At 43.7% G+C, this 26,800-nt stretch overlaps 3 protein-coding genes across 3 annotated transcripts in view; 1 reads left to right on the plus strand and 2 right to left on the minus strand.

The window, feature by feature from the left end:
* The window catches only part of LOC126565727 (60S ribosomal protein L38), a 205,588-nt gene that overhangs the window by 73,353 nt on the left and 105,435 nt on the right, over window positions 1-26,800 (minus strand). The gene's annotated exons all lie outside the window — the stretch shown is intronic.
* LOC126565652 (uncharacterized) lies at window positions 1,790-4,562 on the plus strand. The gene is made up of 3 exons (XM_050222848.1): window positions 1,790-1,900; window positions 4,210-4,343; window positions 4,439-4,562. The coding sequence occupies exons 1-3, from the start codon at window positions 1,796-1,798 to the stop codon at window positions 4,551-4,553; spliced, it is 354 nt and encodes a 117-aa protein (XP_050078805.1). The 5' UTR covers window positions 1,790-1,795; the 3' UTR covers window positions 4,554-4,562.
* Window positions 12,666-26,800, minus strand: part of LOC126564104 (probable serine/threonine-protein kinase DDB_G0282963) — a 160,469-nt gene continuing 146,334 nt past the window's right edge. The window contains exon 8 of the mRNA XM_050221037.1: window positions 12,666-12,933. Coding sequence (XP_050076994.1) covers window positions 12,667-12,933 — 267 coding nt within the window. The 3' untranslated portion in view covers window position 12,666. The remainder of the gene's footprint in view (window positions 12,934-26,800) is intronic.

Genomic DNA, 26,800 nt, shown 5'->3' on the forward strand with positions numbered 1-26,800 from the left:
GTTTATCCTTAATTTTACGCTCTGGCGAATTGGAAGAACCCCATTGCTACCCTCATTTTCACATACACCACAGAAAGCGGGGACGCTTAGAAAACCCTGACCAAGTACAATGATTTTTTTCTTGCAACGACTGCTGGGATGGAGGCGCATGGTGTTTCTAGCGATCCATGATTAATGAGCTAGATTCTGTACCCGGAAGGGAAGACAAATTTGTTCTCCAATTTGTTAAATTGTGAAAAAACGGAACTACAAAATTAGCATCCACTTTGCATTTCATAGTCGGGAGGAAAGGAAAGGCAGGCCAGCAAAACGCACAAACGTACTCTGTCATCGCTAGTTCGATGATGTACAAAACTGGCACAATCGAACTGTCACTCGCAGCATTGATCCAGTAGTAGTAGTAGTCCTGTAATCGACAGCAGACAGTCAGCGTAGAGAAGTAAAAGGACAAAATAATACAAAACAGCACCGTTAAAAAAAAACAATACACGCAGTAAAACAAACACAACTAAACGAACTGTGTTTTATTCCTCCGTCCGCTGGTCCGCTGGTCCGTGGTGGGCCTTGTGGCAATTTTTTGAAAAGATAATATTGCCTGTTCTTCGGTGTCCCATTAGGTGTGTGTGTGTGTGTGTGGTTGCTGGAACGATAGCAGCTTCGCTGGTATATACGTGTGAGACGGATAACAAGTGGGTTGCGTACGTGGGTTGCAAGTTAATTAGACGGCAGTGGTAGCTCTTTAGGCTACTCATCAGCTGACCACTGCTGTGGGACGTTTGTGTAACCCGGGCAGTGTTTTTGTTAGCTTAACACCAGGTACGGCTGCACAGTGAGCTGAAGTTGTCATTTGCATCTAGATGGAGCGGACTAAAAATCCCATGCTGAACGAATGCTGCTTGAAACCGACGGCGAGGTGCGATGGTTAAGAAGGTTTAAATGTGGTTTTGGGTGTTTAAGTGATACTCTCGGTAACAGTAGCGTTTATCACTTAATAAACGACAAATTATTACAAATGATACATTTTATGAACAAAATAATATTACACGGGCTTAAGATGGCTATGGATGAGATTGGTTCCTTAAGATGAAGTGAGAAAGGAATAAAAAATAAAATGTTTTGTTCCACTAAACTCACTGATGTAAATATGTGTGATTTTTATCAAAATAACTTAACTGAAACGGTTTCCAATAAATAGTTTAACATTAAAGCAAATGAAAACTATCCTTCAGTAAAGACTAGAAGCATACGGAGCGTCAATTATACCCGCTACACTACTTCTTCCAGTAAATAGGATGTCCTTACTTTGTATACTATTAACTACTGAAGCTTCCTTTACGACCGGCGCTACGATGCATAATCCTGCCAATTCAATGCAGCTTATGGCTGATAAATATTAATCTTTATGAAACTACATCATCAATCGACAGCCGCTGGCGGAATTTCAATTTACTGCATAATCTTAACCGGACTCCTTGACACCACCTGGGCACTCTTCCCTTCCCCCAGGGCCGGGACCATCTTTCGCACCTGTTTGGCATCACAACGCCAGCAGCCACCGCAGAATTAATTGTATTTTATTTTCATAACGCACACCTTCCGCCACCACAACCGCTTTACTGCTCACTGTAGCTTTGAACTTAACCGAGATTTCTTGTACCATCTTTCTCAACAGCACGTCGGAAAGCTCAACCTTGCTCAGCAGAACAGCAACACGCTCGGTTTTCCCACTGCAAGCCGGCGAAAAGTGCACCGAATCTTTCCGAAAGCAACTCATCGCCCCTACCCGATAACACCCATGGCTGGTCCTGCGACACCTTCGCGACAGATTCTCTTCGTCCTGGCGCTATTGTTTGTCGTGAAGCTGGGCACCGGTCGACCGCAAAATGCAATCGATAATCAGGTAGGTGCTTGCGGTTACCACTGCACAGGTACTTATCAGCCGGTGGGGCCGCATGGTGTTGGTGGTCCACCAAGGCTCGTTGTTGTTGTGGCCACGACACAAGCACGACGGCATTTCTCGTCCTGAGTTTATTATTCTTCAATTTGTGCTCACTTTATTGTAAGCAACGGGACTTGTTGACCACGGTCAACATCGTACAGTGGAGTGTATGGAAGGAAAATGGTGTTTTTTTTTTTATTATTTTTAGCATGATACGCTTTTAAAGCATTTGTGTAAAATGGTTCACATTCTATTTTCTACCATTCACCGTTCATCGCTGCCAGTCAGACGCGCTACACAGCCGTTACAACAACTATTGCTAAATGCATTTCACAACTAATAACCTAGTGGCAAGCGAAAGGAATAAAAATGTCCACAGTGCAAGCGCCAAAAGCCACCGTAAGCTCGTGGTTTGCCGTTGCCGACTATCGCACTTCATTTGTGCCGTCGACGGAAGCTCGCTCGCGCGCGTGCAGCACCGTATATGATCGTAACGGTACGCTTGTCAACATAAATTCTGAGCACATAAACAAGCAATCAGTATGGAAAGGAGGCGGAAATTGACGACAAGTGGTTGCCCACGGAAGCGAGCCCTTTGACAAACGATGCTAAGGTTAGCCGACCGGTTTCACCGGAGTATCGTGCACCTTATTCGACAGACGATGGCTCACTTAGAAAAGTGATGGGTTCCTCGTTTGTGGGTTTTAAGGGTTCGGGCTCGAGATGCTCCATTCCATACGTAATACGGACGTTTCGATGAGATGTGATTTATCGTGTTAGTTGCCGCTCCTAGCTGCTCCATGGCAAGAATTTTCCATGATCCTATCCTACGCCGAAGAAAGCGAATGCTTCCGAAGCAAAAGTCCTCTATTCTAGGTTTGGTTTGGGGCAAAATGGTTGCATGTGAAAGCTCTTTCCACACTGCTCGGATGTTTGCACGAGCAGCAGAAAACAAGTCAACAGGTGTTTTCGTAAATATGTACCTTTCGCCGTTTATCGACGGGAAGGACGCTTAATGGTGAAGGACGTTGAGGTGTTAAATGCGTCACATACACTAATTTGCTTTCCTAAATGAAAGGCGTTGGATTTAAAGCCAACTCCTAACTGTGACGCATGATTGGAATCTATGGAATCAACGCCATGGTAAATGAGTAAGGAATTTGACATAAACCCTGAAATTGTTAGAAATGTATTTATTTTCTTAGAATATGTATGCTAGAGTGTTTTGTTAGATATTTTTGTGTCTTAAATAACAATATTATATTGCTTAGATAAATTATTGTTTCCAATTTTTTCATTTTATTCATTTCAAACTTAAAACTGTGATTACAATTTCTAGTTCAGTAGGCTCTGTTCTGACAATTCGTTACTAAGCATGAGTATACATACATGTACAGTGGAATAAAGTGGAAAGTGTTAAACAGGGTTCAAATATGATTGACATTGGAAAACAAACATTTTACCCTTTGGAAAATCTTGGTAAAACAACAAACAAAATTAGTTTTTCATTTTTATTATTTACAAGTTCGTTGGCATATGGTCATACAAAAACAGTTATTATCCATTGTTTTATGATAGCTTTCTACTTCTTCTTGGCTTAACTACCTCTTGCCAGCAATCTAGTTAGATAGTTAGTTGTGCCTCGCTATGTGGATCTTAATAGGATTTAAAGATTTCTACCATGTAAAGTCCGGCGAAGCTAAATTAAATTAAATTAAAATATTTTATCGTGAATCGAATTCCAACCGGATCGTCGTAGTGAGGACTGATTATCCAACTACGTAGTATCGGCTAGTATGCGGCGTGACCCTAGCGGTCGTTAAGCCACGAAAAAGAATCTTAGAGACCGATGATCGAAAATGTGTCAAATTTATACATGAATATTATAAGGTTCGGACTAACTACAAATAATTTGGATTTTATGCTTGTGGTACTATTAATTTGCTTGATTGTGTTAGGAAATAACTTAGTTTTCTCATAATTAAGCAGTTTTTGCACTATTCTGTTGATCACTTTCAAATCTAAACTTTCCAATAAATTGCAGCTGAGATGAAAGTATGGATTAAAAAACTATTTTCTTCTAAGTTTGCTATTATTCAACCTATGCTTATTCACAGAACTATCTTACTATTTAAACCTACTTCACCCATTTTGTCACAAATTCCACCCATAATCGACGCTACACCAAGATGCATATAAAAGGCAGACGTAAAATGAAATATTTACCATTCAGCCCATTGTATTAAACAAAGCGGTATTTGTCTTTGCAGGATCTGCCCGAGATAAATCCGAACGAGCTGCGAAAGCTCTACACAAACTACAACTCGTACGTATCGAACCAGTTGGACAACTATGGGTTGGATCCATTACAGCTGCAACTGTTGGCTCAGTACGCCCAGAGCAAGTAAGTCGCCCCTTACCGTGCTTCGCCGGCTCTTGCTAACGATTAACAAATCAATTCTCTACTCCCATGATACCGAAATGTTTCCGCCTGTCCAGTGCCATCAGCGGCGGTGGTGGTGGCTGGGATCAGCTATACCGAGCGCCGGAAATGAAACGCCAAATTCGGTACCGTCAGTGCTACTTCAATCCCATCTCCTGCTTCAAGAAGTAAGCACCACCGTCCGCACCCAGTCTACTCTACCATCTCTGCTACAGAGAACCATGAGAACCCCGCGAAAAGGGAAGCCGGCAAGTGGAGGAAGCGATGTGAGTGAGTGCAAGCCAAGTTTTCCGTTCCCCTTCAATCTTCCAATCCCGTAGCTGTGTAAGCTCCTGTTCGGCCTGTTCGCCAGCATCTCTATCCGGCCGCTTAGTCGCTTAGATGGATAACTTCTGCGCCGGGGGGGACGGTGGTGGGTTACTATCCCCCAGGAGAAGAAGAAGGAGAAGAAGGATAAGATGAAGAGAATGGTATGTTTCGTAATGTTTGTTGATTTTCGAAATGAAACGAAACAATAATATACAACAAGAAGAACAAAAAAAAAAAACACACACACACATTTTAGACCTTATGTGTCGAGGTCATCTCATCGGTATCGGTTGCTGCTAATCTATTTGGTGTGACAGGGATGTTTGTAAATGTTTAAAGTCATATTTTATCCACGAAACTCTATCGGGAAGGGAACGAAAGCAAGCTAAGTTGAAAAACAACAAAAAAAATCGAAAGACTACTGTAGCAAAAAAAAAAACACAGACAAACAAACAAACTAGCAAAAAGCCCTATTGCCGTTTCTCTTTGAGGTGGAATTCACAAAATAAATGTAACTACATGTAAACTAATTGGGACGGGATGATGAATTGACGCAGGATATCAACCCAAAACACAAACCACGAAATACAATCCCTCACTTGCAAAGTAATGCATTTCTGTACGTTCGCACTGTGGTTCGTTTTAGCTATTTTATTTTAATTTTTCCTTCCATTATACACTTTCTCTCTCTCTCTATCCACTACCGTAAAACTAAGCACAACACAGCATCCTTTTTTGTAAAATCGAACTGTGGTTTCAACTGTCACTTGTGAAGATGTGTACAGAGTGTCAGGTGCATTGCCTACCTTTGGGCGTAATGCGTAGACATTAGACGTTTCATATGAAATGAGCGTATTTACACGATGGAACACGGTCGTTACGGTAATTATTCCAGACAGGAGATATGATGTAACTTAAGTTTCACGCATGACCGATCCGCCCGGTCACACCGTTCATGGCTGTCCTAACGTATTGGACCGGACAGAACAGTGGAAGCTAAAAAGAAAACACACACACACAAAAGTCTCCAGCGAATATGGCTCCTATCGGCAACAGGACGTCTCTACAACGGACCCACACAAATACACAAGTGACAAAAGCACAACCTATCCTTTCAGCCCCATTTATAACCCTGTAATAATTCACACGACAAGTCAAGCATCTAGATGCACACAATGTATCTATACATACATATATTTATCGCAAATCTCAATAAACTAGAGCTGCTGTAAAAAGACGTGTGAAAAGTATGTTTGGTACAGAAGATGCTACGGTTGTGTTTTGTCTTGTTTTGCTTCTAAGAAAGGAAAGAAACGCTGTTAAGAAATTTATGCTTGTATTTAATTTCCCCCTTCCATTTTAAGCGTGTTAATTCAATCAGTACAAGTCTATCTACGCCTCTGCATAAGAAATTCAACGACTGTTTACGCTCTAGAGATCGTTTGCTGCCAACGTGTCATCCCAGGCACGCAACGACATATTGTGGGAAGAATGTGTTAAATTTAATTTCTTACCAGCAATTGCCAGCAATGGCTAATGTTTTGATGCTCCTGTTTACGGTTCACACTACGGTCACAGTTTGATCAGGTCCTTAAGCCAGGGCTGGTTCCGTCAGCCCAGGGCCGGTAAAAAGAAATACAGATTAAGCTTGCATAATTCATCCCGTGCTGTTGGCTTTCGTCACGTTACACTTCTTTCATCAAAACATCATAAGGTTAAGGATGATATGGGTGCGAAAGCGGTCCCCCCACTGCCTACCTGCCACAGCATCGATGTTTCAAACATTTGCTTCCTCCACCGTACGGTACAAAATGTCTCCGTATTGGCCGTGAGGCCGTTGCTGCTCTCGCCCGTCTGTCCAGATTCTTTACCATTGCTGGGTGTTGCTCCGTTTCCGAAGATGACAAAGTTATGTTACGTGGAAAATCGCTCGACACCATGGTACGAGGAGCGGGAAGCTGGTACGAGGCTTTGGATTACGCAGAGACTTAGACGTCAAAGTACGCCGACATACCGTTGTCCATCCAGGCCTTGGATGCCCTTTAGCAATAGAACGATCCGTCGGTACACGTGTTGATTGGTTTCTTTTTTTTTTTTGCTCACTTTATTTTTTTCTCTCTTTTTCTACTCGACAATGATAACAAAGCGATAGCGACTGTCGATGTGTCGGATGTTACTGCTGCTCGAGGTAGCAGCACACACTGCTTCTTGTAGCACGAACTCGGGGCGTTTTGCAGCTCCGTCTACGAAAGTGTCAATATTTGCATTTGCCTTCGTTACTTTAAAAATACCATCGAAAAACTTGAACCATTCCATTCGAGTGAGTACATTTTATTCCTTCCTTGTGTGTGGGAATTTTTATACCAGAGAGTAGGCGCAATCTTTCCGCATCCTAATTTCAGTACAGGACCAACATTTACTAGACGGATAGGGCTGGAAGCGAATAATCCTGTTTGATAGTGGTCCGAAACTATGAATTGATTAAGACTTATTCTTTTGATTTTTGCGGTCAACCGCAAGTAGTTTTGTTTTTAAAGTTAAATCGATATAGATTTTTTTTATAATACTCATATTACTTGTAAATGCTTGCAAAGGCCACATAAGGCCAGATAAAATTGCAAAACCAAAAAAAAATACACTTCACATATTGGATTTTGAGCTGAGCGTGTTGCATTGATAATGTTCTGGAGTGATGATCGATTTCATAATTTTAAAACAAGAAATTAAAAAGTTCGATGTAGTATTATATTGTATTATATTGCATATCGATAAATTAATATTTGTCATAATAATTTGTCACTTACTCGTATTTTTTAACCTTTACTTTTAAGCTAAAACTTTTTTTTTATTCATAAGGGACGGCCAAAACATTTGCAAAGCTAAAATTATTGTAGCGTCAAAATATCGTAAAGATAATTTCGTCCTTCTCAAATCTGTATTGGGGTAAAAGGTGGGAAGGTCGGGGAAGGCAATAAACAGAAGAAACAATATAATAGAATGGGAGACGACATAATGTCCCCAGAAGAGGAAAGTGTTCGTTTGCGAAAGGAACTTAAAGATATGTTGAAATCGAAACATGAGAATTAATGCTTCGCATGCTAACAAATAGGGACGTCAAGGTGGACAACGGTGATCTATCTCGACTCTTTACAGGGCATGGGTTTCTCCGGAGCTACTTCGTCGAGAAAGGCATCCTCGACGGCTCGCCAAACTGCCCGGTGTGTGAACATGACGTGGAAGATGTCGACCACGTAATGTTCCACTGTCCACGGTTTGCTCGGATCCAACAAGAGATGCAGCAGCAGAGCCACACCCGCCTGACGATGGACAATCTGGCGGCGGAAATGTGTGCCAATCGCGACACTTGGGAAGCAGCACCAACGGCAAGACGGAGGCGACAACAACGACGGCGGAACACGGAACAACCAAGGTAGCAATGGTTGCCGCCGTAACCGCACACAAAGGACTACACTACAACGGAAGCAGCAGCAGCAGCGACGATTAACCAGAGCAGCAGCAGGAGCTTAGACCCAACCGGGAGTAACGGCTACGGACGGACGGGCAGCAGCAGCAGCTAAGACAACAAGGACGAATGACGCAGCAACCGCGCGTCAACGGGATGAGTGCACTGTACAAACGAACCTGCATGGAGTACTACGCACATCAGCGCATCGGATTCGGATCAGGTCGAGGAGTGGTTTAGTTGGGTCGGATCGGCTGCCGGGTCCGCTTCACGGGCCCAGCGTCACGATGAATCCCACATACCCCATCTTGAGGGTTGGTCTGTAGCTGCAGACCACATTGCGAGATGGGGACCTTTTGAAGGTTCCCTCCCCATTAACAAAACAAAAAAAAAAAGGTGGACAACGGTGTCGGCCTTGTCTAGCAGACAAGGCCAAGTCTAGCAGACCATTAGATAGTCGATGTGATCTAGAAAGTCGGTAAGCTAAGAAGAAGAAGAAGAGCAGATTCTGACAAATATAGATCGACTGGAAACGGGCCTAGAGCGACGCTAAGAATTAAAAAGCGTGTAGCATATCTGCTAAACATCTCTTTAGAGTATACATTATTTCGGATACAACAAGCCTTACGTAGCATTATACGGTCAGCAGAAATTCACCAATTTAACAAATAACCTGCATTAGCCAAGAGCGTGAGAAATGTACATTCAGCTATTTTGACCACGCGCACGCCTTAACATGAACATTCAAACACTTACCAGCGCACCCGGCTAGCGAGCGACGCAATGCAATATGATATCAGTTCAAAACAACCAGCGAGTCTAGACAGTGGTCAGCAACACAAAACAACAAAACACAAACAAGTAACTTCATGCATAGCAAGCATATAGATCCAACGACGAATGATATCCGACACATTTCTTGCAAGTGCAGCAATCAATCGCACCGTGACACATTTTATGCTTACGTTAATATTTTTGTACGAAATGCAATAGCAATAAGAACAACCACTAAGAAATAATATTGGTTACAAAAACGACCAAAAACTATTGTAAGATTGGGTATAAATAAAGCGGTCTTGGAAGCCTTCGAGAACCACACAGACAGGCAGAGAGAAGGTACAACAAGCTAAACCTAGCGTTCAATTCTTTCTAGAGGTTTGAGTGTCCCCCTACCCAAGGTAAGGCCTCAAACCTCCAACATGCCAGTAAGGGATATTCCTTCTGAACATCCAAAGTCGCCTGGCCGACTTGCTCCGCTGATGAGCATCGAGAGTCCCCCTACCAAAGGTAAGGCCTCGATGTCTCCAACTTTCCTGTAAGGAAGATTCTCATCCAGAATCTTCAGACTGCCTGGACAGTCAGATAAAGGAAGATATTGGTCCGCACAGTTAGCAATCACGTTGTTCTGTTCTCGTCGCGATTATAAGTCCGAGTTTATTCTTCTCCACCACATGGCGACAGTGAATCTCTTCTTCCCACCACATAACGACTGAGAACACAAATATTCTTCTTCCCACCACAAGCGGATCATATTCAGGATGGCACATAAAGGGCGACTCAAAAAACATCAGCGAATAACATCCGGGATCTGACCTGCCTGTTTGAAAGAATGTCGAGTCCCAGAATTTCACATCGAATGTTCGAAAATTGCTTAGTGCTGACATTCTGTTCCATTCCCGGCAACCCTAGAGTCCCATTTTGTTAGTGATGTTGGGGAGTATATTGTGATCGCCACAGAGAAGTGTAAGGAGCCCAGATTACTTTAGAGAGTTGAGCGTACAAGCGTACAACAACGGGATCTAACGGCTTAACGGATCGGTACAATCGGTTAAGATTTTGAGTAACAGACCAAGTGTCTTGAACACTTGTACAGTTTTCCATCTGTAAGTGAAATGTGAAATGGGGGTTTAAAAAGCCCCAGATCACATACTACGGACCACCGTTTAAGCACACACATATGCAGGGAGTAGGCGGGATGAATATAGTTCTGCATCAATCTCGAAATCGGCATATTCGGTGCTGAACGGCTGGAATCCCCGAATCAAAAGGAATGACGGAGTGCTTAAAACATGCTCGTTATGTTTCTCTCTTTTTCTCTCTATCTCTCTCTCTACCTCTCTTTCTCTCTCTTTCATAGAGTATGACTAGTGACGTCCATAAATTACGTAAGGCTAAAATTAGGATTTATTGATCCAGAAACCGCATTCCTCGCTGATTTCTGTTGCACTTTACGTTTACACAAAACAGTATAGTACCCGAAATTGGTTCCCTATTTTGATCTAACGGTGGGTGGCGGTGGCAGCCGCCTAGTTCGAACTCTAATGAGCAAACCAAGAAATTTCTGTTCCTTGGCTCTTTGGCCTTAGATGTTCCATATCAATCAACAACTCTGTAACATGTTGACTGTAACATAAGACATGATACGAAAACACGATGGAGCATTTAATTGGTTATGATGACATTTTATGCTGTGTTTTACTGCAAATTTCTTCTTCTTTCTTGACTTGAATGACCTTCTGGATCTCGCTGGCCATCGATTGAAATACAAGACTTGCTTATATCATGTAGTTCTGCCGTGTGAAAACCAGCGCCGTTGGCGCCGGATCGCCCCTATAACTAAATTTTAATTAAAAAAAATTTTAAAATTAAATTGTATTACAAAACGACCGAGATATGAAACAATGGCAAGTATTGACTAATTTCATGCTGAGAATCCTTTACTTCTCCCACTTTATTTAACTGTCATTTCAAACTCCAATCATCTTCCCACCACCAAACGTCTTATGCGTGACGTCTGAAACCTTGGCCAGAAATTGTGATTGTACAGCCCTGTGTGATAAACGTTCAGCACGTTTCTGAAGGGCTTCGTTTGAACTTAAATTGAACGTTAAAGTATGAAATACATTCTCATCAAATTTCGATTTTATTTTTGTATCTAGACAGTTCATGATTTTATTGTTTTCTTACTAATGAAGAAAAACGTTATTTTTATAAGCCATATTGAGCAAGTAATTTGGAATCGTTAAAAAAGCTTTTGAAGAAACAAGGATTATCGATGTATTTTTTAAACCTCCAATTTTGATACTAACCTTTTTTTCGTCTAAAATAAATCAACAAGAGCTACAAAAAACACACATATGAAATGTACGATTTGTTATAAATTTATTTCGTTGTAATGTCTTTATTTTCTTACATACATTGCGACTGCATGAACAACAACGTTCTGTCGCCGTATTTTTCGATTCCGATGAGTGTATGTGTGTGTGTGTGTCTGTGTGTTTTGTATAAGTGTAACATTTTCATGTGGTTTTAAATACTGATATTGCTATCTTTAACATTTTAAATAATGCACTAACCAATACGCCCTGTTCGCTTCCTGAAACCAGGATGAAATCATATCCTTCGCCACTGCAACGAGAATAGCAACGAGTGTCGAGTGAAATCAGTTATCAGTGAAATCATTTCTGCTGAGTATACACATCACACACTCACACCTACGATGTGTCGTTATAGAATAATTCCTTTTGCAAGTAGTGAAAAAATTGAGAAAACCCTGTTCGATTACAACTTTTGGAGAACATAGTGCACGCACTCAATTCGTTGTGACCAGAAAAGATCGGAAACTAGTGCTGTCTTTCATGTGTTTTTAGTGTGTATGTGTGTGTTCGTTTTCTGATCGCCATTTGCTGGCCGAGCTACAACAGATACGTTTGACTAATGCAACAAAGCTTTACCTCTACAGTTCATAAACTAACTGAATAAATAACGAGAAATTAACAACATTGAGTCGCCGCACTGTGTTTGCTCTTGCTTAATACATTATCCTTAAGCTAGTGTTTTTTTGCGTGACACGTATTAATAGTTAAATTGCACCAAGGCCACACGATAGGCCATACTGAAGATTGATGATCTTTTGCTACTTTGTTTACCGTTTAAGGGAAAGTGTTTCCTCCGTGGTTTAGTGGTTTTACTGGTTGATCGGTGATGTTGTCTGGTGAAACGGAAAACATTCGCATTGTGCTGTTATTGTTTCTTTGGTTATAGAATACACCGATCACTGTTTGGATGGCGTTCTAATAGAAATGTATTGGGATCGTGCAGACAATAGTGGGTTTGGTAGAGAATTTTGCATACATAAACCTAAAGGAAACACTCAAACTTGGTTCGGTAAATGGATTGTGTCCATCACCCCTATGTCTTGTTGGTTAGATTGATACCAATTCAATCAAAACCTCTAGCAGTTCACATAACAGCAATATCAACAACAACAACGGCCACTTTTGTTGGTGGGGAGTTTCTCCAGCAATGTTAAAAGTAAATCCAACTTAATCGTTAGTATTGTACATGTCCCGGCTTCTTGAATGGAAAAAAAACGGCCTGCACGCCTAGTTTAAGGTCCTGCCTGCCCTATGTAAGTAAGTACGTCGAAAACTGGATGGAACATGGAACGGGCAATCTTGCCAGTTGGTTCGATCCAACCCGATCGAACACGATCGAAGCGGAAGCGAACGGCTAACCAATCGAGCCTTCGTTGCTCGGCGGCCGATTGGTGGGAGTTGTGTCGCCTTTGCTGCTACTGCTGCCACTACTGTTGGTTCGGGCCGGAGGCGTTGGAGCAGGCACGCTGCACAGTGCACACGGACAAGGACCACCCAATTTTTTGGCCAACATCGATCGCAGCTTCAGTGCCGGGCCCAGCTTCATGCCGAGCGAGTTTGTCAGGTGTTCCTCCGTTAGCAGCGGCAATCCTGAACCGTCGATGCTCTGATCACGAAAGTTCTACAAACAGAAAGGTGGAGGGAAAGAAAGAAACAAAAAATACAAACGATATTAGTCATTGCACCATCGACAGAATGTGAAAAGAATGTGCGGTCACGCTCAAACGGTTGCCGATTGTATCGTGTAAGTCGTGGCATATCAACGACAACAGCACAAGAACCATAGCAAACCGAGTTGGTATCTCTCTTGTACAATGGATCCGCTTTTTTGGGTTGATATTTTGGAGCGTCTGTATTGGAGCTAACAGTACTATGGTGAACCTGTGACAAGTAGATTTGCTTCTTATTGCACTTAACCGTTCGGTTGAACCACCAACCATCCGAGAAGAAACAGTAAAGGAAGGATAGAAGCTAGGCGACGTTCGGCGTATTCCCGCAGTTTTTCCGCCACAGGGTGGAAGTTGCGAACAGAATATGAGAAAGAATCAACAACCACACTCCTAATGATAGCGTTGGTGGTGCTCAAATTGGGCTTCGCTCTACCGGTGGCCCAAAGCATGCATATGGCTAAAACAAAACAACAACAAAAAAGGCATAAAATATACCACAAATGGCACAAGTAAAGCAGGCCGACTTGATGATGCATTAAAAAGCAGTGTGCAAGGCATGCACACTTCGGACAAGAGCACACAATTTTTTGTTATGTTCGGTGGTTCCTTTCTGCAAGTAAACAAGCCAGGACAGGACAGGAAATCTGTGCCAGTTAGAGGGCAAAGATGGACGCAAAGCAGTGTAAAGATTATGCATATCAAAACCTAACATCCGATCGAGAATGATCCGAGAGCGAAGCAGTGTGCGGCTGGCACAACAACCAAATCCCTTTGGAAAGAAGAATCGAAGAGCGAACCGTTGGCACGCGCCTTCAGGCTGCCGACGTCACGATCCTACCATTAAACTTTTGTAATAACAGTGTGTGTGTGTGTGTGTGTGTACATCGAGAAGCTGCTGCAATTTTAGCCATTCTTCTGCCGACGGGTGATGGTTGGCATGCATCTGCGAATTCCTAATGTCATGGCAGGATGAAGTGGTACAATCGTCTAATGCATTTTTGATGGGATTTTGGAAAGGTTTGTTGCGTATTTGACCATTGAATTAATGTTATTGAAATCTTCGAACAACAAGAACATATATCGTTATCAGTAAGTTTCATAGTGCAATAAATAATCAGAAATAGCATAATTAACCAAGAAGCACTCTACCATTAGTAAAACAGCTTTTTCCCCCAAAACTTAAGCATTACATTCGGCTCATTAAAACCTCCCATTAGAGCTGCAAAAATACAACTTACACAGCATCTTTCTTTATCCAGGACTAGTTAGGCCTGGAACGGCGTGGAACAAACATGTATGGACCGATCGGTGATCCGCTGTTCCGGTGCAATGCACATGCACCTCGTTTGCTGCTACTACTGTTTAGCGCTACGAATGCCTTGAGCATTTAACGACGTATCTACAAAACGTCAGGGTGAGTGGGTTTGAGAAGCATTAAGCATAAAATGCTCAAACTACCACTGAGTAGAATGATTATTATGTTAGCATGTGCGACGCAATGTAGGCGCCCAATTACTTGTGATGGTGGCCTCATCTTTCACCATTTCCACAATCCAGGATCAGATGATTGGTGTGGCCGTGATTTTTATTTACGAGTCTAGCGAGCTACTTCTTCCGCGCATCGTAGCTATTTCGATGAAGAAGTGTACGGAATCAACCTTATATTAGAGTTTACAAGAGCTTACTGCTCACCTACTGCATGGATAGAGCCACGAAATATTGTTGTTTCTGAAGGATAATTAATGTACTAACTAGCTTCTAACGCCTGATCTATACTTTTTCTATTTTTTGACGTTAAAGTCACGAAAAGTCAAAGACTACACGGGTGTCTGAATAATCAGTTCTACGAATGTGATGATTAGTGATGATCGGACCCAGATGCTTTTACAATCCCTTTTTCCCAGTAAAAAGCCCATTATATTACAACGAAAGCAAAGCATTCTTATCGCATGTTCTATTTGGGTTTTGTAAAATCAAGTGTAGGACTAATCGTATCAGCAAGCCTTGTTAGTCATTCAATGGCCTGCGTAACCAAGTAGCTCGTTAAACCACTGAAGAAATGAGGTGAAATTTGAATTTTTTTTGAACTTAGAGTCCTCTCTAAGAAAGGAAGGTCCTTGATCCACGATACTGTTGGGTAGATGAGAAGATTAGACTAACAGTCTAAGAAGACAGACACAGTGACGCTTCGTTTCTCATTGAAGTAGGTTCAAAGAATCTTTATTTATTATTATTTACCGAAAGAACCAGGTTCGTTCCGTTTCTTTCGGAAAATAAACGTGTCCCGTTTCGTTCCGGAAAAAATGAAACTTTCCCATCACTTGTGAACACGGCCCTAATGAGTTTTTCTTTATTTTCATACGAAATTTTTCACAAGTGTCCTTTCTTTAGCGATCGGTGATAACAAGAGTAGGTCATAGCACAGACTTATTTTACCGAGCACCAGAAAAATTAATATAAGACCAGATTGTCAAAGCCAAACGGGAAACTTTCCAACGGAAAGATTCTAACCAAACGGAAAGCAAATTTGTATTATGGTTAACCGTTAGAGTCGACGAATTTTTCGTCGACTTTTTGCAAACATTTTAGAATTGCTTTGATCATACATTCACAGATGATTTCACTCGAATTACACCTATCCTTTAATACTAATTTTCACTAGAAGTAGTAACTGATGAATCAGTTTGGTTGAATAATATACTTTTTGTATTGGAAATTTTTTCGTGGTGGATTCTCGTGGTTCTTGCATCAGAATAATTCCTGCAAACCTCCAAATAAAATAACTAAAACGGCTTCAAAATGATTGTTATAACATACCCACGTAAAATATATAAACTTTTCTATCGATTTACGCTTAAACATGGTTTTTATGAATCCAAACTATACTTTCCGTTGCACTTGACTGACGGAAAACTTTCAGTCTAACGCGCGTTTACGTTTGGTTTAGATAATGCAAATTGTTTACTTTCCTTTCGACAAACATCTGTCATCGACTTTTAAACGTCTGATTTAGCCAAACAGATAGCCAATCGGAAAGTCATAATACCAAAGTGACAATCATGTGACGTTTGAGAAGACGTTTGGGTTTCACAATCAGGCCTATAATCTTCTAAAAATACATTCAAACACCGCTACTCCATTGTAAAGCATTTATGTAAGCTGTAAAGTCAATTCCTCTCTCTGAGTAGCCGACTAAGGTGACAAAACTGTCAACAAAACAATCCCTTGTTCGACAAATCACACCAATGCCAGACATATGAACACCTGCGACACGAATAAAAGACATGCGTGACGATTCTGCAACTCTACAACAATCAAATGTATGCGAACGAAGTCTTTGCTGGGGTCGAATGGTCGAACATTGTTGATGGGTTACGAAAAATCAAGGTATGATATAACCCAAATTTACGATGTAAAATTGATAAAAGATGTTAATTTGACCGAAACATTGTTGCTATCCTCGGAGTTATGCCATGCGCCGATCCTCAAGGTCCTTACAGAACGCGTTATTCAGATTAGATGACTTACAAATTCCAACGCGTACGAATCAAGGCGGAAACAAGTCAACTATGACAAATGAACCGTTTGGCACGACGCACACACCACCCACTCGCATCAATTTCTCCACTCCCCCCAGTCCCTAAAAATGCAGGTAGATGGGTAACTGCCACGGCAAGATCTGCCACTTGCAATTGATTATACCTGCACAAGTTGTTCGACCGACTAACCGACCGGGCAGTTTGCAAGTTTCCAAGTGTTCCTCAACTCCTCAAAAAAACCGATGGCCAGTAATTAGCGCATTCGCATTTAGACACTCGCAGGTTTCGCTTGAGTTTTATGCACAAGGGCACAAACGGCAAACGGTTGGCTGGTCGGTGAAGCACTTGCCGCTCGGCTGAAACTAGGCCCGCGGGTGCAACGGCACGGTGGGCGCAAGGAATCAATCTTAGCACACGGCCAACAACGACAACGGGAGGAATCGTTTCGGGTAGGGATCGAAATGTTAACTATTCCCAACTATACACCTTCCGTGCCGTCAGTTCTAGTGTTTCGATTTACTGCACACACACACACACACACGGGAAGCGAGTGTGGCTTTCAGGGCTCGCTTTATCTATATGCACATTAAGAAAATCCAGCCCAAGCAGCGGGAAAGAGAGTGCGCGTGTGCAAGCACCAGCCACGGCCAGCCGTGTGTGAGCGCGAGCGCGCGCGCGCTCGCGCGCCGACAGCAGCAATTATGGGGGGGAAATAGCATGCGCGTGCACTCGTGTACTGCATCGATGCACCAGATGCAGCACACCGGCGCTCGTTCATTGTGAATGAGTGATTGCTGTAGCGGAGTACCGTTTTGCCAAGCTATCCGGCCTGTTTGCTTTCCTTCGGGGCAACCGACACTGCTAGGACGAACCGGCGTCTTTCCGTGGTGCTCCGGAAAGACGCCCCCTAAAAAATGGCCTTCTCCGGAGCTCAATCAACCGCTCGGGAAAAACACAGATCCACAGATAGGGTTGCCAGCACAAGTAGCTAGTCCTATCCTTCTCCCGCAACTTTGGGAAACAACACAAAGCTCTGCTCGGGCAGTTGCGTAAAACATTCACATTCAAAACCCGACCAGCCCAGGAGCTGGCTGGCCCTACGAAAACCGACAATTTGTGCAATTGAATGCTTACGATTTACTCATTGAACCGAGCGTTTACCATCCACGGGGCAGCGCGTACTTTCGTTCATAAATCTTATCAGGCAGGCAGAGGCCGTGATGAGGGCTACTGGCATCAGGATAGGTGGGCTGCTGCAAATTGCTATTCTGTGTTGGTGTGCCAACATATAAACAACGGTTTTCCTCGGGCCAGGCTCGTGGGGGTGGTTCTAATGGAGCGGGATGAAAAGAAAAAAAAACACAACTGCACTGTGGGATGCAGATCCTGAAGAGATTTACGGCAGCTCTATCTTCAATCAAGCTCACTCCCGTTGGCTAACCATCAGCGAGTACGCGTCAATTATCTTAATAATCATATTCAATTCTGCCCTGTTTGTCTTGATGAGTGGAACAATCGTTTTGTGTTGCTATCGTTCGTTTTTTTTTTTCTATGTTCGACCACAGTCTTAACGCTGATAGCGATTATTGAAACGCGGATGTATTTATAGTTCCAAACTCCAACCTCCAGTACAATCCTTGCATCCTTGCAATTCAGTGTGTCAAGTTTGTATGCATATGTTCCATTGCTCTATCGACTATTCCTAGTTCCATGGCTTTTGGTTGGCGTACTAATTAATCATTCAACCTACGATAGAGACTACCCGAGACTTTCCACCCCTAATCGAACGTTGCACGATGGTCATGTTAAAAGGCAGATTAGTGAAGACGGATGGCAAATGTGGCCCCTTGTGCCATTGAGAACTTCAACAACGGCCGTACATGTGGTAGCACAGGGCAATCAGCTTTTGATTGAGATCCCTTCTTTCTTATAGCGATCGATCTACCATTCCGCGATACCAACCCCGGTGCACTTCCTTTGTGGCAGTTAATCACCCGACCCCACTTACGCGGTCGTTTCCCTACACCGCTACAGGTTAGCTACAATTTTGCTTCAAAATCATTTTATTCTCCTTTTGTAAGTAGCAACAACGTTTTCGCTATAAAAAGCCATAAATCAATGCTGCCGATATAAAGCACCATTCTGCCTCGGAAAGTACACCTTTCTCTTCTTGTGCGTATAGGTATTGGTCGATGGGAAGCAGATCCATCACCGTGGCATTCTTGTACCATCATTTCCAATCATTCCTCCGAGAGCTTTTGATAGGTTAATGTTGCAAAGAGACAACGCGAAAAAACCACACTTTTAATCCACAACCTTAGCTTGCTTGTAGCACATCGCTAATAACCATTTGACCAGGACGTGACAAAGTCATCACCGGTAAAGCGTACCAGCAAACAGGTACATAAACCTCTGTGCGGGGAAAAAAAAGATACCCAAAATTCATCACGCAAACATTGTAAATGTGCTGAAATTTGTACAACTAATTGATCCCATATCGAACAACATTGTACGAAAAGTGTAACACGATACACACCGGGCGGAATCTTACGGCACAACAATTCACTCAACACAATGTTTCAGCGTGTACTTCTGCAGCAGCGATCGTTTGATCCGCTTTACCACCAACGAAACGCTCCATTAAACGCCAGGTCGCTTAGCGGAGGTGAGAGTTGTTGAAGGAAATTGTTATGATTAAAACCCTGTGCCATATACACATAAAAGATTATGCCTCATCGAAGAAGTGCTGCCGCGTTTGATGGATGCATCCGAGGGCCGTTGGTCGTGTAAGACGGTTAAGGTGTGTGGCGAAGATTAGCTGCTCGGGTGACCGAGGGAAAAAAGAAAATCGATCCCTTCTTGAAGCTTGATAAGAAAAAAAGGGAAGACCACATGGATGGCTCCCTTCGTTCATAATGGCTGCCGGATTTAGCATGGCAGACATCAGCAACGTTTACCGACCGAGGCGTCGAGGGGCCACTGCAGTAGGACACAACAACAACAACAGCAACAGCAAACCTATCCAATCTCACCATCAACTGCAGAACCGTGGATCGCTGGGTTTGCATTTCCAGCGGGTGCAATGTGTAATATATTTGCTTGCTCCAATCAAGCCCGAATGAACCCGCTAGCGGCAGTCTTCCCGGTCCCGGTCCCGGTCATCAACAGCACACACACACGCACGCACACGGTTTTCTCCTCCGCAACAGGCGGAGACTTTGTTTGCGAACTTACTTTGCACCGATGGCAAACCAAGCGAATGGCAACGGCCAATAAAGGAAGACACGAGAACAAAGCTGCTCCTGGTGCAAACTGGCAAGCAGTAGAAGATTGCACGCTCGGGGGCACATTTTAATTCCACCAGGCACACCACACTACCATCCAATGTTCTTACCAACGAGCCGTGGCCTGTGTGTTTCTAGAGGTCGTAAAAGGTTAGAATCGAACGTCTAAATTGACCGCGTGATCGAGACCGTTTGGTAGTTTCGAACAGAAGACGCTTGCATCTCCGAATGGTCGGTTTAGCGGCGGTTGAGTGAGTTTAAAAAAATATATAGCATTTCAAATAAATAATTTTAAAGATGAGCATGCACACATCTAAAAGGAAATACAGGAACGAGCCTAGGTTTCGGGAAAATCGTTGAAATAACCTTTGACTTCGAGAGCTACATAAACGTTCTGATGGCCTTTAGGAACCATAAGGAAAATATTACATTTATCGAAATAAAAACTAGACACAGGTTTATCTTGACATGCACAACATACCCTCATTAGCAAAATTACACCTTAATTCAATCAACTTTCATTGAATTTCATGAAGCGTTTCATTCTCCCTGTTCTAGGATAAAGCGTTAAGGAGAAGTTAAAGGGTCACGTACAAACATACACACATACACCACCACAGCTTATAACACGCAACGGATGCTAAAAAAAAAACAATCTTAAATACCTTCACCATCACAGCAAAATTGCGCGCGAAAGGTGTAAAACCAGCATGATATCGATACAGCAGCACCGTTTCCCCGGTGGCTCAGCCGGACATCGTTCGGGCTGCTGCTGCTGCTGCTGCTGCTGCTCAGGAAGCATAATGCTGCAGTAATTCATCGGAAATTACAATCACCGGAGCGCATCCCACTGCACCGCGATGCATTCTAAACCCACTCACCCTCAGTGTGCCACAACGGGGTGGCAAAGCACGAGGAACGAAGAAACAGCCCTCTCCAACGCTTGGGCAGCAAGTTGCGTGCGCAAAAGGCCGTGTTCGAAGCCAGCGAAAAGCGACGATTGCATCGGCCCCTGCACGATGATAGAGGCGCACTGGGCGAAATAATTGATCCCCGCGGCTACTTGAATAAAATATTTGCTACACATTTGCCGTGCTCTGTGCAGCGTCGTCTTCGGTTGGGCTCTTGCGCTGCTCTCGTGTAGCAGCATCAGCAGGCCTACCCCAAGTGAGCCTCCCGGGTCCTGACCTCGAAGACCCCGCGCGGAGAAGGTTTCGGTTTGTTTCGGGATTCCTGGAATATCTTCCCGCCCTCCTCGTATTACGAACAGGGACGAACAAAAACGCTACACAAAAACCCGAAAGCCCACAGCAGCGGATAGTCGCTCTTGATTAGATCCTTTTACCTTACGTCCATCTTCCGGTGCAGGTTTGTCGTACCGCTAACCCAAGATTCACGTACGGGTAAAAGGCATTCCCATCTTGCGTTTCAGTCTCACCGAGGCCACAGCGCAGTGGGGGCAAGTTTGGCGAGACCTTTGGCCCGAGGCATCTCATGTTGTCTTCGGCGTCGCATTCGTCACTGACGTACACGGCAGTAGGCAGGACTCGAGAGAATCGATAGAATTTTTAATGAACGTACCACGAAAAGCGAAGCCCGTGATTCTCGAAGATTGACGATCGACCTTGCACCGACGGGTCCTGGAATCTGACGCAAATCATACTGGGCGAATCCCCCCAAAAAAAACATAAAACGACTTCGGACTTCAGCGAATTGTACAGAACGGTGCCTGTGGCTAAATATCCTTTTTTTAACAATCAACGGAACAGACTGGCGTCGGTCGTAAACGATAGAAAACCAGCGAGGGCAACATTTGTGGTAAGGGTTTACTGTTTTTTGGGAGAACCATAAAAATCGTACCCTTCATTCGCAATGCCAAAAGTCCCGTCCAGTCTACTCACACACCTAAAAAAAAAAACAAAAAAACCCATCAAAAAGCTCACTCAATCCAACAAAAGCCCGCGAATAGAATGCTTGCAATTTTATGTTAATAATATGTTTCCCATTGCCCCTCATTGTGGAGGCGCCCGAGGACATTCGTAAAATCCGTCCAACTTCGATCGAAGGAAGCACCGGGGAAGATGCATGCAACTGCCAAACTGGGAACGGGATCTGGATCCGAAACTTTGGCCGAAAATCCCACCACAACTACATCGAGCACCGAACTGGAGCACCTTTTACTTTCGAGGCAGCTGAGCACTTCGAACGTTCCTCTTTCTTTCTTCTCATTATCCACGACCAATAAAATGGGAAAGTTAATCACAACCGACTTGCTGCAAAGGACTTTATCGATGCGTAATGGAGAACCGATTTGTGTTGAAGCTCTAACGTTGCCCGTTCTTGCGAGCATGATGTGCACGTTTGTGCAATCTTCATTGGGCCGCGATTTGGTCGCGTTTCGTTCAGCGCAATCGGATTTCAGCTTCAGCACTTCTTAAGCTCTTAATTAGTTGCAGCAGGGTGCGCAATTCTCGAGGCATGCGTCGGAAGAGATGCAATTCAATTCCTTTACTGCGCATGAAACGAAACACGGCCAGACACCGAAGGAAAGAAAGGATACAAATAAGCGGTTATGAAGCTTAGCTCCGCAATGATTGCATTCGCGATTGTGGCCAAGAAGACGACGGTCCTTTCATTTTTTTTATTTGCTCGAGCACTCCCTTTACCGGGTGCTTCTCCTTTCGGGCGGTTCCTCACTGTTCAGTGCAGCAGCAACAGCGCCATGTGAATAAAGATTCGCTTGTTTTGTGCATCTCACCTCAGCTGCCTTTTACGCAGTGTTCGCACTTTTCGATGCTTTGCCTTTCGCTGGTTAATTAATGTGAGAGTAAAACACTTGTTAACCTGTCGAAACGCATTTCGGTAATTAACTTCTCGTTCGCAGATGATGGAAAAGAATTAACAGTTAGTTCGACATTCTGCCGCAGGAAAGTTTGGTTCTGGCAGCGCATGTGTGCGATCGTCGAACAACAAAAGCAAAACCTGGGACCGTGTGTTATAAGGCAAGCTTTTAAAATTCCTCACGCATGCTCAATGATTATGTCAAAATTTGTCAAACGCTCCAATTAGGTTCAAGCAAGTTCTAGTTGCGCTAAAACATATCTAACCTTTGCATATTTATTTTATTATGCTTCTAAGACTTACTACTCAAGAAGCTACACCCAGTACACGTATTTGACATTACACAAATCAAGCGCTACGATGTTATCGGGCTCAAGATGCGATCGCTTCAAATCGCCCAATCCCATTCTCCTCGCCCGGTAGCATTTTTCACGAAAGGTCAACTGCAAGCGCCAACAACGATGCTTCGGTCACAAATATCTTCACATCGGTTGGTGCATTAAGGCGATACCGCGAAGAATGAAACCATCCCACAAATGCTTCAATAGCCCTGGAAAATATCACCTTATCGCATCGATTCGATCGCAGCCGATGAAAGAAAAACGAATCTTTGAAAGACAAAAAAACTAAACATCAAGGCATTGAGGATCCTTGCACGGCTGACAATGGGTCGACCAGGATTGGGATGAGCTGACCGTGTGCAATAGCTCTAAGCAAAAAGAGCACCGTACATAACCTAAGACTAGTTTCCTTCATTCTGCCATATCCTTCCCTTCTAGCCAAGGGCAGAATTGATGTTGGCGTGCAAACGAGAACTGCATTTTCCGTCGAAAGGCACTCAGAAGCGTTGAATCTCGCTCCGTTTTTTTCTCCATCGACGCATATCGGTGCAAATCTAGCAAGCAACGATGGCAAGAAGTGCAACAGACGCACTCCGGCACGTCAAAAGGCCCAGAAACCCAGAAGGTAGCCAATCTTGACAAATAGCATTAAAGCTGTAGTGAACCAGCTATGCGCACTTATTCTACGAGGGCTGACAATAAAGTAAGGTCTCCAACGCTGCAACACCGCCGTGTTCTTTGGTTCCCCCACTACCACTTTGCTGCTGGGTGAGGCTTCCCCGACCGCTCAGTCTTGGCGGAGCAGCCGTCAACGATGGAGGTACCCCTCGCGTCAGCGTCCAAGTGCGAATTGCGTTCTGTAATACGTTTTTTTAGTGCGAAAAAGGTGACACCTATTGAAATCCATCGTCAACTAGTTGAAGTTTACGGGGAAAAGCGTATGGACATAAAAAAACGTGTGTAAGTGGAGCCGCGAGTTCAATTCCGGGCGCACTAATGTTCACCACGAGGAGAGAAGTGGCCGACCGTCGGTCTCGGATGCGATTGTTCAAGCAGTGGAGGCAGAAATGCTCAAAAACCGCCGTGCAACAATTAGGGACTTGGAAGAGAAGCTTGGAGGAGTGTGTAGCAGCGAAAAAATCCGTCATATCCTTGTGAACAACTTGCAGTATCACAAAGTTTCTGCCCGATGGGTGCCGAAACAGCTGACACCTGGCTGCGCGAGGCGGACGGAGAGTGGTATTCTGCCGGCATAGACAAGTTCATCGTGCGGATGCGCAAGGTGTTCGAAAAAAATGGCGATTATGTAGAAAAGTAGCCAAGACCTTGGCCTTTCCAACGGTGTATCGCTTTTTGTAAATAAATGTCATTTTCTATGAAAAAAAGAAATTGGAGACCTTACTTTATTGCCAGCCCTCTTATACTATGTGTAGCGTCGTAGGTCAGCTCTATTGCCTTCTATTGTTCATGACTGCAACAGGAAGTTCAATGTAAGCTTGGAACAAATAGGAGCTTGCAATATAATAATCGAGACTTCAAGTTTACAAATAAAACAAACAATTAAAGAAGAGTTGCAAATTAAGAAGAGCATGGAGCTTTTGCCTAATTCGCACGACTTTAGTTGTTGTCGTGATTTACAGATCAGGTTCAGTAATGATTAATGGTAAAAAATGTGTTTACGATTAAGAATAACATTCCTCTTAACGAACATTCTTTTCTATTTTACTCACAAATATTTTGAGGCAGAATGTCTTCTCTTCGGCTGTATTAGACCACTTCGTATATACCAGAGTTCATACAATCCATAAAATGAAATATGAACACGACAATTACATCTGCAAACACCTCCATTCGCAACCCGCCCAGCATCGAAACATGACACAAATTTCCTCTATTGCAACGGTCCGCGTCAGAAGCTGATGGCAACCACCTGACGTAGTTGAAATAACATTCCCAGAGACGCGAACGGTTTTCCCACCAGCATTCCGGCGAATTCTCCAAAATCACAGAACAGATGTTCCAGGAACCGTACTGTTTTCAGCTCTGTTCTCTTTTTCCCACTCGCGCCCTCGTGTGTGCATGTTTCAGCTACATTTGCAGTAAGCTGCTGCTTTGCTTTGTTTTTATATTGCCCTCCACCGAGCCTCAATTGCCCAAAATTTAGCCTCCTAGCATCCTCTCTCCCAACCCCCCCGTCATCCTACATACACACTACACACGGTAATCGTAGCAAGATCAGAAGTCTCTTGATGGATCATCGATGATGCTGGCCACTTAAACGGCTACGCAAAAGCCACAGCCTCTTCTCTGTCCGGTTGTGGTTGTGAAAAACCCCAAAACCCCAGCTCGCTCCAGCTGCCACCACCTGCCACGAAGGGTGTCGGAAGGGAATTGCTCAATTCATTTCGTAGCTCATAGTTTCAATACCGTTCTAATCCCCCCCGCCCCCCCCCCCGCCTTCCCTCTTCAAAATACTACGCGGCACATTACACCCGCGACGTATTGTCCAAGGCAATTAGATTTTTAAAACAAATCACAACCATTTTGTACTGTCGACCTTTTGACGGTGGTTTTGACCATTCACGCGCGAGTGTGACGACTTCGCATGAAAAGGCCTCCGAACGCTGAGACCTTTCTTTCCCAGCGTTTTTCCGAGAGTGATGGCAGTGTTGCGTAACGAATCCAATTAATGAGAACTAATCCCAGTTCCCGGTGGCCCGTTTCTGGTAGACCACCGCGAATCGAACCTCTGATTCGAGTGGGAAGCGGTAGATGGTGAATTAATAACAGGAAATGTTTTGTCTATTTATGTGCTCCCTACGGACGGTGCAAAGATTGCTTCGGAAAGCGCGCGATGGTTATCGGAAATTGGAGCTTCGCCCTAACCTCTCGCAAACGCAGCGGACAGGATTTGTCCGGACCCCAGATGGTCTACGACCGGAAGGGGTAAGCGCGCGAGCACTTGTTCTAGAAGCTGAGAGTTTGTGAGCGTATTGCTACAACAATGTCAACAGATTGGTTGATTTGGGATCTGTGGAATTTCCGATCCCATCGAGGCCCGTACCGCTTGCGATCAGGCCCAAGAACTCATAAGCACCTGTGCGCTGGGCTTCTAGGTCAGAGGCTACAGGGAAACCTGTTCTCGCCCCGCGGTGTGTAGAATTTATTTCGAGAGCTGCTGAATTATTCATCGACATCGGAGTTATTTTGGACGCAAAGACGACACATAACCGGTCACGCAACCCCGCCACATGCTCTTGCCTATCCTTTCCCATCTTGTTTTGCAGTTCTTGATTTGGCAAGTTCAAAACTACGACTACGCCTTTCATGCATAATGGATGAGATGTTGCGTTACGCGTCGAAAGGAGAAAAAAAATCTAACCCACCCCCCCAAAGATCATAGGTTAATATTGGAGAGCAACAAATAGGTGTAATCCTGGTGGGCTCCCATGGATCGTTCTAATTGTGACGCTCAGCAACTTTGCTTTATCAAGGGTTCGTTAGGTGGCTAGAAACTGGCCAATGTTCTCAAGAGAAACTGGAAGATTAGCGAGTTAGCTTAAATTTTTTTAATTTATATTCACGTCTCGTCGTATCCACTTGAGAAGCGTGCTCAAATCGGCTGAATAAATTGAAAAATCATAGTTTGCCTTAGGCGAGCTAATTAGATTATATTACAGAGTTTAGGCCGTCCAGAGCAAATGGAGCATTCATTAAACACGTTCATCTCTAAGGTCTCTTTAGTCTATTCTCAGCCATATTACTGCTCGTATACTTTTGAACCCGTACCAAAAAAATGGCCATGGTACAACC

Source organism: Anopheles maculipalpis, chromosome 3RL (genome assembly GCF_943734695.1).
Source record: "Anopheles maculipalpis chromosome 3RL, idAnoMacuDA_375_x, whole genome shotgun sequence".
NCBI classification, from domain to species: Eukaryota; Metazoa; Arthropoda; class Insecta; order Diptera; family Culicidae; genus Anopheles; species Anopheles maculipalpis.

Coding starts and splice junctions, on each gene's coding strand:
- LOC126565652 (XM_050222848.1), top strand. CDS start 1,796: ATGGCTGGTCCTGCGACACCTTCGCGACAGATTCTCTTCGTCCTGGCG. Junction 1,901..4,209: donor AAAATGCAATCGATAATCAG/GTAGGTGCTTGC, acceptor TTGTCTTTGCAG/GATCTGCCCGAGATAAATCC. Junction 4,344..4,438: donor GCTCAGTACGCCCAGAGCAA/GTAAGTCGCCCC, acceptor CCGCCTGTCCAG/TGCCATCAGCGGCGGTGGTG.